At 36.0% G+C, this 15,607-nt stretch overlaps 3 protein-coding genes across 3 annotated transcripts; 2 read left to right on the forward strand and 1 right to left on the reverse strand.

Moving 5' to 3' along the window:
* Window positions 1–4,108: 4,108 nt before the first annotated feature.
* Window positions 4,109–6,538, forward strand: LOC106427448 (DEAD-box ATP-dependent RNA helicase 34). The gene is made up of 5 exons (XM_013868183.3): window positions 4,109–4,551; window positions 5,132–5,561; window positions 5,629–5,748; window positions 5,842–6,009; window positions 6,100–6,538. The coding sequence occupies exons 1-5, from the start codon at window positions 4,247–4,249 to the stop codon at window positions 6,289–6,291; spliced, it is 1,215 nt and encodes a 404-aa protein (XP_013723637.2). The 5' UTR covers window positions 4,109–4,246; the 3' UTR covers window positions 6,292–6,538.
* Window positions 6,539–7,833: 1,295 nt separating this feature from the next.
* On the forward strand, window positions 7,834–9,611 carry LOC106427497 (E3 ubiquitin-protein ligase SIRP1-like). Its single transcript, XM_022689751.2, has one exon. It carries the CDS (start codon window positions 8,039–8,041, stop codon window positions 9,362–9,364), a length of 1,326 nt encoding a protein of 441 aa, XP_022545472.1. The 5' UTR covers window positions 7,834–8,038; the 3' UTR covers window positions 9,365–9,611.
* A 698-nt stretch (window positions 9,612–10,309) lies between these two features.
* LOC106427498 (protein PIN-LIKES 6) lies at window positions 10,310–12,641 on the reverse strand. Its single transcript, XM_013868229.3, has 9 exons — window positions 12,256–12,641; window positions 12,103–12,182; window positions 11,889–12,013; window positions 11,678–11,799; window positions 11,330–11,566; window positions 11,175–11,249; window positions 10,991–11,091; window positions 10,858–10,910; window positions 10,310–10,792 (listed from the first exon to the last, which is right to left on the reverse strand). The coding sequence occupies exons 1-9, from the start codon at window positions 12,445–12,447 to the stop codon at window positions 10,482–10,484; spliced, it is 1,296 nt and encodes a 431-aa protein (XP_013723683.1). The 5' UTR covers window positions 12,448–12,641; the 3' UTR covers window positions 10,310–10,481.
* Between the last annotated feature and the right edge of the window lie 2,966 nt (window positions 12,642–15,607).

Below are 15,607 nucleotides of genomic sequence, written 5' to 3' on the forward strand. Positions count from 1 at the left end.
GTAATTTGAATATCTTCTTCTTGTGTGCAAAATAGTATTAGCATCCAATCATGGTGACAATCATATACCTTTGAATATTGTTGGTATAGTTGTTCCAAAATACACAGATCTTCTAACTAGTACAAATTGAATCACTTAAAACATTAATTGGGTTTAAGCTAGAATCATGATCGGCAAACACCTATATTTATTAAATACATTAGAAATTGCAATACATAACTAGATAAAATAATGAACATTGAGTTAAAGGGTAACCTCGTTTATTTGGAAATATGTCATGTTGAGTGGGAAGCTGCCTCTCATTGCTGTAATTACAACCAAATAAGTTGAACGCAATTGATTACCAAGATTGTCCCTCTTAAAATTTGTGAATGTGTATTTTTTATGTTGTTGCGTGAAAAATAAGTTGCATCATCACACTGTTTGCCATTGTCTTGCCTAATGCATTTGCCTAGAGTTGATTAGATGGATGTCTTTCATCATAGAGACATACTCTTCTTCCACGTCCTCTTCCACGACCATGATAGAGCTTTCTACCGCGTCCATGTCCTCCCCAATTATTGTAACTGGAAGATGACACATTCACTTCAGAAAATGGAACAGATCGAGTAGAACGAGCATGATGGTTTAACGTCACGAGTTGATTATTCTGCTCCTCTCCGCTACAAAGTGGACTTGAATCCACTACGGTAACGGGTATATCCATTCGCCCGGTATTGTTGCTGCATGACTACGTTTCCAGGATGGAATGTGGAGAGTGTTTTCTCAATCATATCATAATCACTTATTTTCTCTCCACATAACATCATCCTTAATGTAGTTCCAAACATTTTGAAATTATATTCACTAACGATTTTGTAGTCTTGGAACCGGAGATGAATCCACTCATGTTTTATTTTCGGTAATATCATATATTTCTCGTGATCGAACCTCTCTTTTAATGATTGCCAAAGATCCGTAGGATCCTATATCGTAATATATTCATCTTTTAAACCATCATGTATGTGGTGTCATAAAAATATCATGCCTTTTTTCTTTTTCTCATATGACACCATTTTTGAATTATCATGGTTTCTAAAAGCACATTTGCTCTCATGTGCATCTTTGCACCTATCCCATGTCATATAATTATTTCCTGTAATATCAAGGGCAGTAATTTTGAACTTTCTCAAATTCGACATGATAAATGTATTCATATACCTAAATACATAAATTAAATGCATACATTTAAAGACATAAAATCATAAATTAAATGTAGAAATTTAAAAAAATAATAATAAAATCGGAGGCATAGCCTACCTCGTGACCTGAGGAGACATAGTCTACCATATTGATCATTTTTTTATATTCATGGAGGAAAAGCTTTCAATACGGTTCGATAAGATATAATCTACTATTTTGACCATTTTTTAATTCATGGAAGCCAATGCTACCATGTAATCATCTGATCGTGAAGACATAGCCTACCATAACGACCAGTCGGTGAAGACAATGCCTATCATCCCGATAAAATAAATAGTGAAGGCAGAGCCTATCAATCCAGAACAATAATAAAACTAAAATAAATTAAAAATATTGAAAGACATAAATTAAACCTCACATTTCTGGTATAAAATCACTCGTGCTGATAACGTGTTGTGTTTTACTAGATGAAAAGTATATATATATATATATATATATATATATATATATGTATAATAATATTTATATATATATGTGTGTTATATTTATATTTTGTATTTTCTGTATATATGAAAAGATGATAACAATTAGTGAGGGAGAAAGTTAATCAACTTTTTCTTCTTCTTACTTTCATCTCATATAAATAAAGATATGCTCTTATTTATAGTAACATAGAGTCGGTCATCAAACCGACTTAGTACAAGAAGACAAAATATATAAACCATTATTTTCTTATATATAAGAATATTTCTAAAATATATCTTCATTCTATAGTCTTTTTTTTGTTTTAAAATTTTTTATTGTGTTTTTCCTGTTTTTTAGGATAATGTGTGTGGCATACAATCTCTCTCATTCTTCTTTACATTCGTTATTGTTTGGTTGTTGTTATCCCTCATCATCACATGTTTACCACCCAAAAAATGATGAAGGGATCTTCATCATACTTATATAATACTCGGTTAACATATTAAGGAAAAAAAACAATATCCAGAAGATATTTTGGAGCATCCTATATTATGCTATCGAACTTCAGATTTTTAGTCCTCATTTGAGTTGCCTTTCTTATTATATCGTCATTAAGACTTTGCATATTAGCGTGACAGCATCTTGTTGGTCCCTGAAATAAAGTTCAAATTGGCCATTATTCATTCCAACCTCAAGCATGAAGTTCAAATTTCATTCAGCTAGTGAACCCACTAAAAAGAACACCATTAAAAAGATGACAAACGTGAGACCTTTTACGTATGAGCGTACAAAAATATTTTATAGACCAAGTTTACTCACAAAAAAGAAGCAATTAAATACAAAAACCATCAAAACTATATCATAAATGTGAGAGATTCCAGAATGTCTCCTAAAGAGAAGATTCCATACAATAAAATAGTTGTTTTAATGCATCCTATTGCATAAAGATATCTGAAATTTTAGAATATCATGCATAAATCTTTTAGCATAATAAGATTTGTTTAGACTGATCTTTCTAAATAATTGGGATTTATTTTGTTTAGGATTTCTGCATATAATTTGAATCTTAATTTATTTCTTTGTTGCCCAAATTTTTTTTATTATCTCTTTGCTCTCACGAAGCTTCCACCATTGTGAAATCTATCAAAAGTGAAATCTATGGTGTCGCGTTGTGACTGATGATGACGATGATGGATTTAGCATTAATTATTCTATATGAAAGATAACAGTTTTGATATTAGCCTATAGAGTGAACGTAAAAGAGAGAAAAGAAGGAGGAGGCCCTGAAGGAGCAAGAGCAAAGAAACGGTGCTATAGATGGGCGGGTGATGCAAGTTGTGGATGGATGTTTCATAGTCATAGAAATCGTTGATGGACGGTTAGTGGACAATCGAGTCATGGATGGATGGTTTGTGGATAGATGGAGAAAAATGAACATATAGGATATGGGTAGAGAAACTGAAAATTGCTTTAATATTATTCATATGGTTAGAACTCATATAATAGATTATTATTAAATTTAATTGTGATTATATTTTATTTAATCAACAGTATCACAAACTCTAATTTATTATAATATATCTACAATACTACATCCACACTTAGACTACAAACATAGTTGCATCCATAAAATTATATTCATGATTCATATATCTACGTTTAAACAACAACATCTATATTATATAATCCATAATATATTTGTCCACACAATTTAAATTTTATAATTTTAAAATATCAAAACATATATAATATGGATCTCAAAATATAGAAGAAAAATAATTATTTTTTAGTTTACACATTATATTGATATTTTTAAATTATAATATGAAATAGTAACAAATAACATATGTTGGGAATAAATTTCAGTTTTTCAAAAGTCATCTTGGAGAGACAATTAAAAGTAAAATAAAATGTTATTATGTCTATTGTAGGATGTAAATTCACTTTAAAGATCTTATGGTATAGGATTGTGCTCAATTATTCCAAAAACCGTACCCAAATGACCAAATTTCAGGTAACCAGAAATATTTAGTTACTTGTAAGTAATCATAGAGAATCAAGTTGTAGGGCGTGAGGGCAAAACGGTCCAAAAAACATCAACTGACCAAAAAATGTATGTCTAACGCAAATGTCTCTACAAATAAAAAGTAAACATAAAAGTGTTTTATACGGTAAACAACTCATAAAGAAGCATAAACTTTTAGAGTCTTTTTGCGAATACTCACTCACACAGAGGCCGGAATCATGTCCACAACTTTCATCATGAACACAAACGTAAACGCCTCTTCCACCAGAAGCTTCTCAAATTAGACGAAGGCCATGCCTTGTTTATACATTATATTTGGGCCAAAAAAGGCTGTAAAATAATGTTGAGGCCTTCTAAGATTAAATTGGGCAATATATGCATCCTCGTTGACCGTTGTTAAATAAGTATATCGGTTTGGTTCGGTTATCATGGACACGGTTTACCTCAACCTTTTTTAGTCACCCTAAACCCTATTTCCGGCGTAACACGTTCATCCTCTTCTTCATCTTCTAACCGTTCTAAACCTCCAAAGTTCTGAGACTTGTCTTGATTCCGACACAGAGAGAATCACCAATGGCAGCAGCGAAAGGAAACAGCGACTGGAGAAGTGTAGGAGGAGCTTTGGATGACGAGAATCTTGTCTTCGAAACGACCAAAGGGATCAAACCCATAGCGAGTTTCGACGAGATGGGGATGAATGATAAAGTCCTTCGCGGAGTGTACGACTACGGTTTCAAGAAACCTTCTGAGATTCAGCAGAGAGCTGTGATGCCTATTCTCAAAGGACGTGACGTCATCGCTCAGGCTCAGTCCGGTACGGGCAAAACCTCCATGATTGCCATCTCCGTCTGCCAAATCGTCAACACTTCCTCCAGAAAGTACGTCTCTTTATCCTTTATTTTTCAAAATTTTCGAATTCTACATTGGTTCTTAAATGATTTTGCTTTGTAATTAAGACAAGAAAATAAGTCAAAAAAAAAAATATTAAGACAAGGAACACTTACTTAAGGTTGCAATGTCTGTTTCTGCAATTCACTAAGCCACTTGGTTATTACATGGTTACTGATTTTTCTTTGTGATTAAGACGAGGAACACTTACTTAAGGTTGCAATGTCTGTTTCTGCAATTCACTAATCCACTTGGTTATTACATGGTTAATGATTTTTCTTTTCTGTGATTAAGATGATTAAACTTGCTATAAGCTGCATGATCTGTTTACTAACCTACTTGGTATGTAAAAAATCTTGATTTGCAATTAAGACAAAGAATTCGTTTTGTTTACTAATCAAATATCCAATTGGTACTAGTACATGGTTAATGATTTTGTTTTGTAATTAAGGTGAGGAACACTTACTAAAAGGCTGCAATATATGTGTGTCACGCTTGTATTACATGTGTTGCGTGATCTCTGTTTTTCTTATTTACTAACCAACTTGGTATTTTTTTTTTGTTCTTAAGGATTCAGGTTTTGGTCTTGTCTCCATCAAGGGAACTGGCTTCACAAACAGAGAAGACGATACAGGCCATTGGAGTACACACCAGTATACAGGCACATGCCTGCATCGGTGGTAAGAGCATTGGAGAAGACATCAAGAAGCTGGAGCGTGGTGTGCACGCTGTGTCCGGGACGCCTGGTCGAGTCTACGATATGATAAAGAGAGGGAGCTTACAAACCAAATCCGTCAAGCTTTTGATCCTTGATGAATCAGATGAAATGCTGAGCAAAGGTTTGAAAGACCAGATCTACGACGTTTACAGATCTCTTCCACACGATATTCAGGTTTGCTTGATATCTGCTACTCTTCCTCAAGAGATTCTGGAGATGACAAACAAGTTTATGACGGACCCTGTGAGGATACTTGTGAAGCGTGACGAGTTAACTCTCGAAGTAAGTGTTTCTTATATACTTAACTCTTAGTTTCAACAACCATGACACTACAACATTTTTTTGCTAGGGGATTAAACAATATTATGTTGATGTTGGGGAAGAAGAGTGGAAGTTCGATACACTTTGTGATCTTTATGGGAGGCTTGTTATCAATCAAGCAATCATCTTCTGTAACACAAGACAAAAGGTAAAACAGTTACTCATGTTCTTAAACTCTCTGGTCTCTCTATGTCTTATGTCAGATAGTGTTAAAGCTTTGATCTGAATATATATATATAAGGTGGATTGGCTAACTGAGAAGATGAGGAGTAGTAACTTTATAGTCTCGTCAATGCATGGAGACAAACGTCAAAAGGAGAGAGACGAAATCATGAACCAGTTCCGGTCTTTTAAAAGCCGTGTCTTAATCGCCTCGGATGTATGGGCACGAGGGATTGATGTTCAGACAGTATGATCTCTCTCTCTCTCTCTCTACCTCTCTTATAACTATCAGAGTTTTAACTTTATGCTGAAAGTTGGAATCTTTATCATGCGTTAGGTTTCTCATGTCATAAACTATGATGTACCAAATAACCCGGAGCTTTACATACATCGCATTGGACGAGCTGGTCGGTTTGGGAGGGAAGGTGTTGCGATTAACTTTGTGAAAAACTCTGACATGAAGACTCTTCGTGACATTGAGAGGTACTACGGTACTAAAATCCGGGAGATGCCTGCTGATCTTGCCTAAGGATCTTGCTTCCTTGAAGCTGAGGAGGTTGAAGAATCTGTGTTAAGGCCAGTTAAGCACAGCTCTCTATAGACAGTGTGAATTTATATGTATACCGTCTTAAGGCTCAAAAGAAAGTTCCTATATTTAGCTAGCATTTTAGAAATTGTGATGCTAGAGTTCGGTTTAGTTCGCAGAATTGTTGGTTTGGTTTAAAGCCGGTTGAAATGATTCACGGCAACGGCTATTTCAAAGGCTTGTTTAGATACAGTCTTGAGCCGATTCAAATAATCACAGCCTAGACCTGGGAAAAAAAAAACTGAAACCAGAGATCCAAACTGAATACAAATTGTAAGACGGGAGAATCCATATCTGATTTGAGCTGGATCATGTAAAATGGCTATTTGAAAATCATACAAATTTCAAAAATCCAAAAAAAAAAAAAACCAATCTAAAGATTTGAGTTACTTTTCGAAATAAAAATGTAATTATCTTTTTTATCAAAAATAAATAGTTAGTTTCATCTTCGTTCAGATATGATGTTTAAAAATATCCAAACCAAAATATATCATCAAATGAATTTTAATTTAAATCAAAAATAGATCTAGATAAGATTGTAGAAAAAGATTAATCGAACTTCATCAAAATCCAAACGGGACTTATAATATTGAACCCAAAATCCAGAAAAAAAAATCCTCATTAAAACCGATCGCCAGTCCAACATCGTACCAAACTTCTTTTCCACAATCCGGTTTGCAATAATGTCCCAACCAAACGTATCTGTTTGGACTAGGGGTGGGCGTTCGGGTACCCGTTCGGGTTCGGATCGGGTATTTCGGATTTTCGGGTATTTCGGTATAGAGGTCTAGAACCCGTTCGGGTATTTCTGTACTTCGGGTCGGGTTCGGGTATTTTTAGTTCGGATTCGGTTATTTCGGATCGGGTTCGGATATTTAGATTTTGAAAAAAAATATTAAAATTTTCATTTCTCAAGTTTATTGTATTTAAAAATATAACTTTTAGTTAACTAATTTTTTATTTTTAATAGATTGAATGGTTAATAGATTTGGACATAACATTTTAAAACTAAAAAGACACTAATTTAGTTATTTTTTTTTTAATTTTGGATATAACTTTTTGTTAATTTTTGAAATAAAAAACTTGACATGCATTTTAAGTGAGTAGCAAATCATTTTTTCCGGAATTGTATGTATATCATATGAACTTAAATTATGTGTAGTATCAATATAAATATTTTATATAAAATGAGAGATATAAACTAGAAACATAAGGTTAATTATACATATGTTCGGGTATCTTCGGATATCCATTCGGGTTCGGGTATTATCCGTTCGGGTTCGGGTATCCAATCTCTCCTTATTCAATACCCGTTCGGGTATTTTGCTACTTCGGTTCGGATTTCGGTTCGGTTTTTCGGATCGGGTTCGGGTGCCACTTCGGATATCGGGTAAAGTGCCCACCCCTAGTTTGGACAAAAAAACATAAGCAGGAGGGAACCCTCTTGATAAAACAGAGACTTCTATTGTTATACTGTCGGAAAAAAACATTAACAAAAAAAAAAAAAAAAAAAAAAAAGATCCGTCGTCTTCGTCGTCGTTGTTGACCCCCCTTCCCCTTTCAGCCATTAAAATCCATTTCCCCTTGCATCCCAATCTCCCTTCACCAAACCCCATCCTCTTGTTTCCTTCCTACCCCTGAAAGATCCGGCCTCTCCTCAGACCTCAAAGCTTCCTCCTTTCGGGATCCGATGGACTCTCGAGACGACGTCACCAACCCAACCCCATCTCCATCGTGCAACCTCTGCGGAAGACTCATCCCTCAATCCTCCACCACCGTCCCCGACGATCTCGAAATCTTCAGCTTATGCGGAGACTGCAAGTTCCTCCTCCTCCAAGACTTCGGCACCACCCCTCCTCCTCCTCCCTTGACCCGTCGCCAAACCTCTCGGAGAAGAAGGATGAGGATGAGAAGGAGGCGAAGCAGCAGCAGCAGGCAAGGGAGCTCCTCCGAGTCCGTCGCCGATCAACCACAGCAGTTCACTCATCTGTTAAGCATCGCAAGACAGAGTGAAACCAGCTCTCACACGACTCCAAACGGTTCTGCGAGATGGAGGGTCTTGTCCGAATCCGAAAGCGAGGATCTTGATAACTTGTCCAACGCTAGCTTTAGCCTCTACAGGTTCTCTTCGCTTGGTGGTGAGTCTGATGCTGCTTCCACCGACATCGAGTTTGACACTGATATCGACCCTATGCACGCTGGTCTGAACCAATGGAACTCAGACGACGAAGACAGAGAATGGGAGGAGGAGGAAGGAGCAAGGCATAGTAGAACTCCTAGTGAGAGCAACAGCTCCGTGACTCGGTTTGATTCACTTGACTTAGAGAGAACCTTCCGTCAAAGAATCATAGAGAGGAGACAAGCGTTATCTCGCAACATCTTCACCGGTCTGGAAGATTTGGAGTTCTCTCGCTACCCTGGGAACGTCGCTGACTATCTCGACGAGAGAGGCTTTGAGGAGCTCCTAGAGCAGCTTGCTGACTCCGACAATTCCAGAAGAGGTGCGCCGCCTGCTTCTCTGTCCTGCGTCAGGAGTCTTCCGAGGGTTATCATCCGAGAGGAGGGGCTAGACTGTGCTGTCTGCAAGGAGGTTTTCTCACTCGGTAATGAGACCACGCAGCTTCCTTGTCTCCATCTGTACCATCCCCATTGTATTGTGCCTTGGCTTGGTGCTCGTAACTCATGCCCGCTGTGCCGGTACGAGCTTCCGACGGATGATAAAGACTACGAAGACCGGAAGCAGAACGTGGTTGATGTGGTGAGCGAGGATAGCTCTTCTGATGATGATGGCACAGAAGGTGGGGAAGAGGAGGATCATGACGTAGTGAGAGGTGAGGGTGAGGCTGGTGTGAGGAGTGTTAGCAGAGGAAGATGGCTGTTTCTGGCTGCTGCACCTGTTGTGAGTCTGGTTGGGGTTGTGTTGGCAATGTGGCTTAGCAACCCACAGAGGAGGAATATAGTGTTCTCTCATAGCCAACGAGGGAACAGGAGCAGAAGATGGTTGCCGTTTTTCTGACAGCAAGTTCCAGTTGTTGCTCCAGAATGTGTATCATTATTACAGACCCTAAGATGTTTTGAGTTTTTTTTTTGTTTTGTTTGTTTCTGGATATTGACTTGTGTTGTTGTTTCCACATGTTAGTTTAATGGAAAGCTTAACCAAAGTTGTGCTGTGTGTTGCAAGTATTCTTGATTGAATCAAAGTTATAGCAATGGTTAACTTGTATCGCCTCTTTTGATTATCAAGATTAACATTGTTTAATGTTCTTCAGGTGAGTTTATATGATCTTTACTAATTGTTTGTTCCTGTTACCTTTCTATGTATATGTATTTTTTTGGTTTATCTATTGCAGCTTAACACATTGCCTGGGCGGCCAGAGAATCTTGTCTCCACACCTGCTTGTTTTGCCTTACGTAGTTGTAGAGCCCAAGCTATCAGTGACTCACTTTAATTCTGGATATTGCTGAGGAGTGATGTATGTTTGTTTCCCTTGGTGTTTCGTAAGAGTGGCTTTATTGGATGATGTTTCATAGTTTTCAAATTCACTAGATAACCAAGTAACCGTTCATCAAACATCACAAGACGGTGCCAGTGCTTTCTCATGTCTGCTACACGAGGTAACGCATCTGTGTATAATAGAACTATTCCATTAAACAATGTTCCTCTGAGATTAGTCTTGAATGGTCGATTGAATTATATGTTAGTAGTGTTTAGCATGTTTGGTTTACGGTTTTAGCAGCTGTGATTCTGATTCATGATGATTTGTTGCAGTGCTCAGGATAAGCTGCTTCACATTCTTCCTTTCTTGAAGCTAGAATTGGTTCAGAACAACAAATATAAAACTCATCCAACATGATAGACATTGGTTTTGATCTGCTGCCACTTTGAACTAAAGTCTTACCATTGGTGTTTTAAGATTCTTACCCTGTCCTTGAAACCTTTTTAATGCACTGGGTCACAACCTATGATATACTTTCGATTTATTCAGAGAAAAGAAAAAACAAGAACTCAGCTCATGTTGCAGTACTAGGTGAGAGTCATAAACTCACATTTACACAAGTAGATAAAAAAAAAACTAATCTTAGGTTTGTTGAAGATGCCCCTGTATTTACAGCATAGTGTGAGATGAATGACTTTAGAAGAGAATGTTGATATACAGCACCATCCATCCAGCCATTGAGAAGATGGCGAAAATGTGAACCCAGAAGAGCACAGCAGCCGATTCTCTCCCACAGCCTCTAAGGTTTGCAACAGCACCTGAGAGCACAGAGGTAGGCATTGTGTGCTGTAATAGCAACACAAACTTGAACATCTTGTCACCAGCTGGAAGGAAACCTAGTCTGTCTGCTAATGTCACTATCCCTAGTCCTACTGGTGGCACCAACACCAACCGCCCGAATATAATCGCCGCTGTTGTCTTGAAACCAAGTCTTGAGCTTCCTGGTCCTGAAAAACATTTGCAAGCTCAAAACAAGGTTGTAATGAAATGAAAGAGATCAGATATGTTTTACCGTTGATGAGATTCCCACCAAGTGCCAGTAATATACAGGGGATCATGGCGTCCCTGATAGCCAAATGTTTCAACGGTTAATTAACTCAATTGTTTTTGGTAGAAGACACGTGAAAGAGTGTGTTTTGCTTTACCCAAGAATCATGCAGCTATCTGTGAAGAAGAAAAGTGGTGCACCGTTTGTGAAGAGCAACTTCTTGGTGAAAGGTATTGCACCAAGTATCATGGCAAGAATCTGCGAAGCAAACAAAAAACACTTCCAGTATTAGTTACTAACATGGCGAAGGCAATCGAATAGAACAGGCGAGAGATACTTACTGAAGCAATTATTGCAGGTTGGATGATTTGCTTCAGTTTCAACTTCTCATAGAGGTAAACAAAGAACTGTGTAATCTACATCATCACGGAAGCAAAGTATGCTAAACTTAGTAAGGACTATATAATTAGAAAAACCATAATTGCATTTTTGTCACCTTGCTTTTCCTTGAATCTACTACTCTTGCTCTAGGTTCTGCGGTCTGTACAGGGAGGTGAACCTGAATGGATGAAACGTCCTTAGTGTGATTTTGAGTAAGCAAGGGGACTTGCTCTGGAGCAGAGGAATCTAGTGGAAGGTTTTTCAAAGGAAGGTTGTCATGTTCGCCATCAAACCCTTCAGGAGGAGGAGCTAACATCTGGTACACATATGTGTAGAGGATGATGGCACCAACCTGACATTAAATGTTAACTCTTGGTTAAAGTTGATATTCCTATAGGTATGCTAACAGTGTCACACTGTAAAAGGAGTGAGAGAGCAAAGGGGATAAAGTTGAGAAACGTACCCATTGACCAAAAGAGATGTAAGCAGTGCCATCAATGCTACATTTTTCAGAGTCACCAAAGGGGTTGGAGGTGTCCCTACATAGAGCCGCGAGTAACACAAGAGGAACATTGCCGATATTACCTGAAAACAAACAAACAAACAAACTGAGACTACTATCCAAAGTGAGAGAGCAGACGAGACATGCAGTAAGTGTGTAATGGGGTACGAACCAACTCCGATTTGTATGATGGTGAACTTGAAATAAGGGTAAGGAGGACGAACAATGGTGGCAACAAGTAAGCCAATTAAAGACCCTGAGATTGTACCAAGAACAACGTTCACCGGAATGAACCACCTGACAGTACAGATCAAAAGAAGAAAACTTTTATGAACCCAAATAAAAAGAACCAAGAAGAGACTTATTATAGGGACAAGAAACAAAACCATTGAAGCATCTTCTGGAGAGTAACAGCTTGTCCGAGCTGGGAGAAGATCAAGCAGGGAAGCAAAAGCGAGAAGACCAACTGGGAACAGGACACAAACACACTTGTTGAGAGTCAGAGAGAGAGAGAAAATAAAGAAAGAAAGAAACTTTACCCCGTTCAAGAGTTTGCGGCCAGAGGGAGGCAAGATGTTGACGTACTTAGAAGCCATGAGAAGACCCAAGAAGCACATGGTGAACACTTTAGCTATAGGCATCACCGCGATTTTGATTGTACCTAGAACAGAGTCGCCGGCAGCAGCCACCGCCGGACTCTCCATGAAACCGGCGAGGATCCTCGCTATCATCGAAAAAAAACCCCTTGAATTCTCAGCAAAGGCAGAGACTTTTTGTTGACTGGTTGACTTTGGGCTATGAATCTGAGAGAGAGAGATCTGGAGACGGAAGACAAAAACAAAACAGAAGTGAGAATAGTTTCTGTTCTGATAAAGAGAGAGAGAGGAACCAAAAGAGTTTTCTCGATTTCGATCTCACCAGAGATTCTCGCTCTCTCTTTCTCTCTCTTCCTCTGACTGCCACGTGCCTTTACTTACTTACCCCTTTCCCTTTCTAAGCCCAAAAGGCCTGAGATTCAATTAATTGTTTATTCCCATCCTTTTTTGTTTCAAGAGTTCACTTTACTCAAGTTTCCAAGTTTTTTTTTTCTTGTAAACTGTCAAGTTTCCAAGTTAAAAGATGAAAAAAATATTTTATCTGCTAAGCTAATACGACTACAGCCAGCCTTACAAAATCAACAAGAAGACTGATCTGTCTATGATACGGGTAGGCCTGATCACTTAAACCGAAAACCAAATCCAACTGAAAAAAAAAATAGAATCAAAACGATATTAGCAAATATTCAAACAATTTCTGTTTTTCTGTATCAACAAAACTGAACCAGAAGCGAGAACTGAATTGATACACAAATTTTTAGTATACACTTTACAAACTTAAAATTTTTAGTTATAAACAATCTAAAAATTTATAATACATTAAATATCCAACAAAATCGAATATCTAAATATTTCCATCCAAAACATATAAAATTATCTGATATTTTGATTAAAATTTAAAATATAATATTTATTCGAAAACCCTTAATAATTAATTTTCTTACCCGGATTAATAAAATTTATCCGTAAAAATTCAAAAATTTCTTGGGTATTATAGTTAGTTCCTAATCTTGTTATCTAAACCTTACAGAAATAATTGAACCAAAAACAGAAACAATATATGGAATTGTTAGAGGTTCAGATTTATGAGAAATTTCTTAAAATATTCTCAGTTGGTTACCATTTTTTTTTAAATATACTCTAACATTTAGGTTTAGGGCTTGGTGATTATTGTTTAGGAGGTATGGTTAAGTTTATAAACTTTTATAAATATTTTATAAATTACTCTAAAACATTTATAATGATATAGGAGAGTTAATTTATTTTTATCACAATTTAATGTTTCTATAAAATGGTTATATTTTAAAAGTCTAACCACTAGTTTCTAACCTGCACTTTTATATTTTAAAAAAAACTAATTTAATAAAAAATAAAAAAATTGGTCTATAGATAATATTATATATTTTTATTGCTTCATATGTATATTAAATATAAAAATTATATAAAAATAATATTTTATTTTTAACCCGTACTATGAATTTTCGTAATGAACTGTTATAAATCTATGTATTTTATTTTCTTAGAGAATATGCTATATAAAAAAATAATTATATAATTTATTTAATGTCAAGTTATTGATTTTAACATCTTATTTATAAACAGTTTTAAATTTTATATGAAAATTTATTTTATTTAAATGAATGTTTTTCATAATAATTTGTTTCATATTAAGTGAAAATATTTTAGTATTTAAACCTGCAAAAATTTAGTTTGTTTAAATTATTTGAGTGTTTTAATCAATTTTTAATTTATCGACTAATTCATATTAAGATTAATAAGAAAATTATTAAAAATGTGAGATCTAATGTTTTGTATTTTTTGGACTTAAGTTTAATTATTATGTTGCTTGGAAAGAGGATTAGTAGTATAATGATATTTTACATAATTATATTTAGCAAATTTCTTGTTTTTATTGATCACCGATGATATTTATGTAATATTTAGACATGACTAAATGTTAGGTCTTATGTAATATTTTCTGTTTTAATAAGATAGATTTGAAAAGTGATATTAAAATTGGGGAAATTACCTCTAATAACTCACATTTTATGACTAATGACTAGATTAACACACAAAAAAAAGAAAGATAGAAAATGCATAAGTAAGACTGAAATGCCCCATCGGTTAAAAAATTAGTTCCCAGTAAAAATAAATTAAGGCAAAATTACTTTTAGTTGACCAAAAAAAAGTGAAACCTCTTTGAAAAAAAAAAATCCTCACGATACTTTTCTCTCCCATGACCCCAAGAACCCTAAATCCCCAAATTGTGAAATCCTCAATCTCTTGACTCTCTTTAGTTTTCATCATGATTTCTCATCGATTTCTTCATTTCCACACCCTAATCAACCACTAAAACCTTCGATTCACATAGGAAAAGTGAATCCAAAACCCAGGCGACGAAACCTAAACCCCCTTTCGAAAATTCTCAGCTGCGTCGAATCTCAAGGCTTTCATCACTTATTCTCGTTGATTTCGACACTCTTATAAGCTCCTCTCCACATCAATCAGTTTAATTCACCTATTTTGCCATCAAATGTTAGTCTCTGTCAAACTATTTTTTTAATATTGAGTATCAAATGAATTCGATTTTGTTTTGATACAGAGTAGATAGAAGTGTTTTTCGTTTGTACATTTGTTGATATCAGTTTGGGTATTTCTGGGTCGTTTGTGTTCTTCAGTCTTGGTCGTTTCTATGTTTTTGGAAAAAAATAAATTTTCTAATACTTACTACATTTTACAATTTTGCAGACGGATGACTACATCAAAAAGTGGAAAAAAATATCCAGCAAGACTTTATCCAGAGGGGAAATGTCCATTGCAAAGTGGAAGCATGAATCATAACTGTCATTTGGCTAATTTACAGATGGTGGAAGAAGTAGTTGGTTTAGATGCGTGGGAATCCATTAAAACATCATCTGTTGGAGTTATTCTGAGGCTGAAAGAGCTGAATTATACCTGGTCAGCCAAGGCGGTTCACCATTTACTTACAAACCAATTGGTGGTTAATAATATCCATGAGATATGGTCTGCTATAGAAGGTCAGCCAATTAGGTTTTCGCTATATGAGTTTGGTGATATTACGAGTTTAAATTGCGAGCCTTTCAACATAAATGACGAGGTGGAGATTGATCATAAGCCATTTTGGGAAGAGCTTGGTGTCTCTCCTTCACATAGTCCTATGCTTTCTGAGTTGCAGTCGTTGTTCACTAAAATTAGGAATTGGTCGTTTGAGAAGAGAAGAATGATTGGTTTACTATGTGTCTTGTCTATTGGAGTACTTGGCATCTCTCCAGGC

This window comes from Brassica napus, chromosome A8 (assembly GCF_020379485.1).
Source record: "Brassica napus cultivar Da-Ae chromosome A8, Da-Ae, whole genome shotgun sequence".
Lineage (NCBI taxonomy): Eukaryota > Viridiplantae > Streptophyta > Magnoliopsida > Brassicales > Brassicaceae > Brassica > Brassica napus.

Coding starts and splice junctions, on each gene's coding strand:
- LOC106427448 (XM_013868183.3), top strand. CDS start 4,247: ATGGCAGCAGCGAAAGGAAACAGCGACTGGAGAAGTGTAGGAGGAGCT. Junction 5,562..5,628: donor GTGACGAGTTAACTCTCGAA/GTAAGTGTTTCT, acceptor TTTTTTTGCTAG/GGGATTAAACAATATTATGT. Junction 6,010..6,099: donor GAGGGATTGATGTTCAGACA/GTATGATCTCTC, acceptor ATCATGCGTTAG/GTTTCTCATGTCATAAACTA.
- LOC106427497 (XM_022689751.2), top strand. CDS start 8,039: ATGGACTCTCGAGACGACGTCACCAACCCAACCCCATCTCCATCGTGC.
- LOC106427498 (XM_013868229.3), bottom strand. CDS start 12,447: ATGATAGCGAGGATCCTCGCCGGTTTCATGGAGAGTCCGGCGGTGGCT. Junction 11,567..11,677: donor ACATCTCTTTTGGTCAATGG/GTACGTTTCTCA, acceptor ATTTAATGTCAG/GTTGGTGCCATCATCCTCTA. Junction 11,092..11,174: donor AACCTGCAATAATTGCTTCA/GTAAGTATCTCT, acceptor TTTGCTTCGCAG/ATTCTTGCCATGATACTTGG.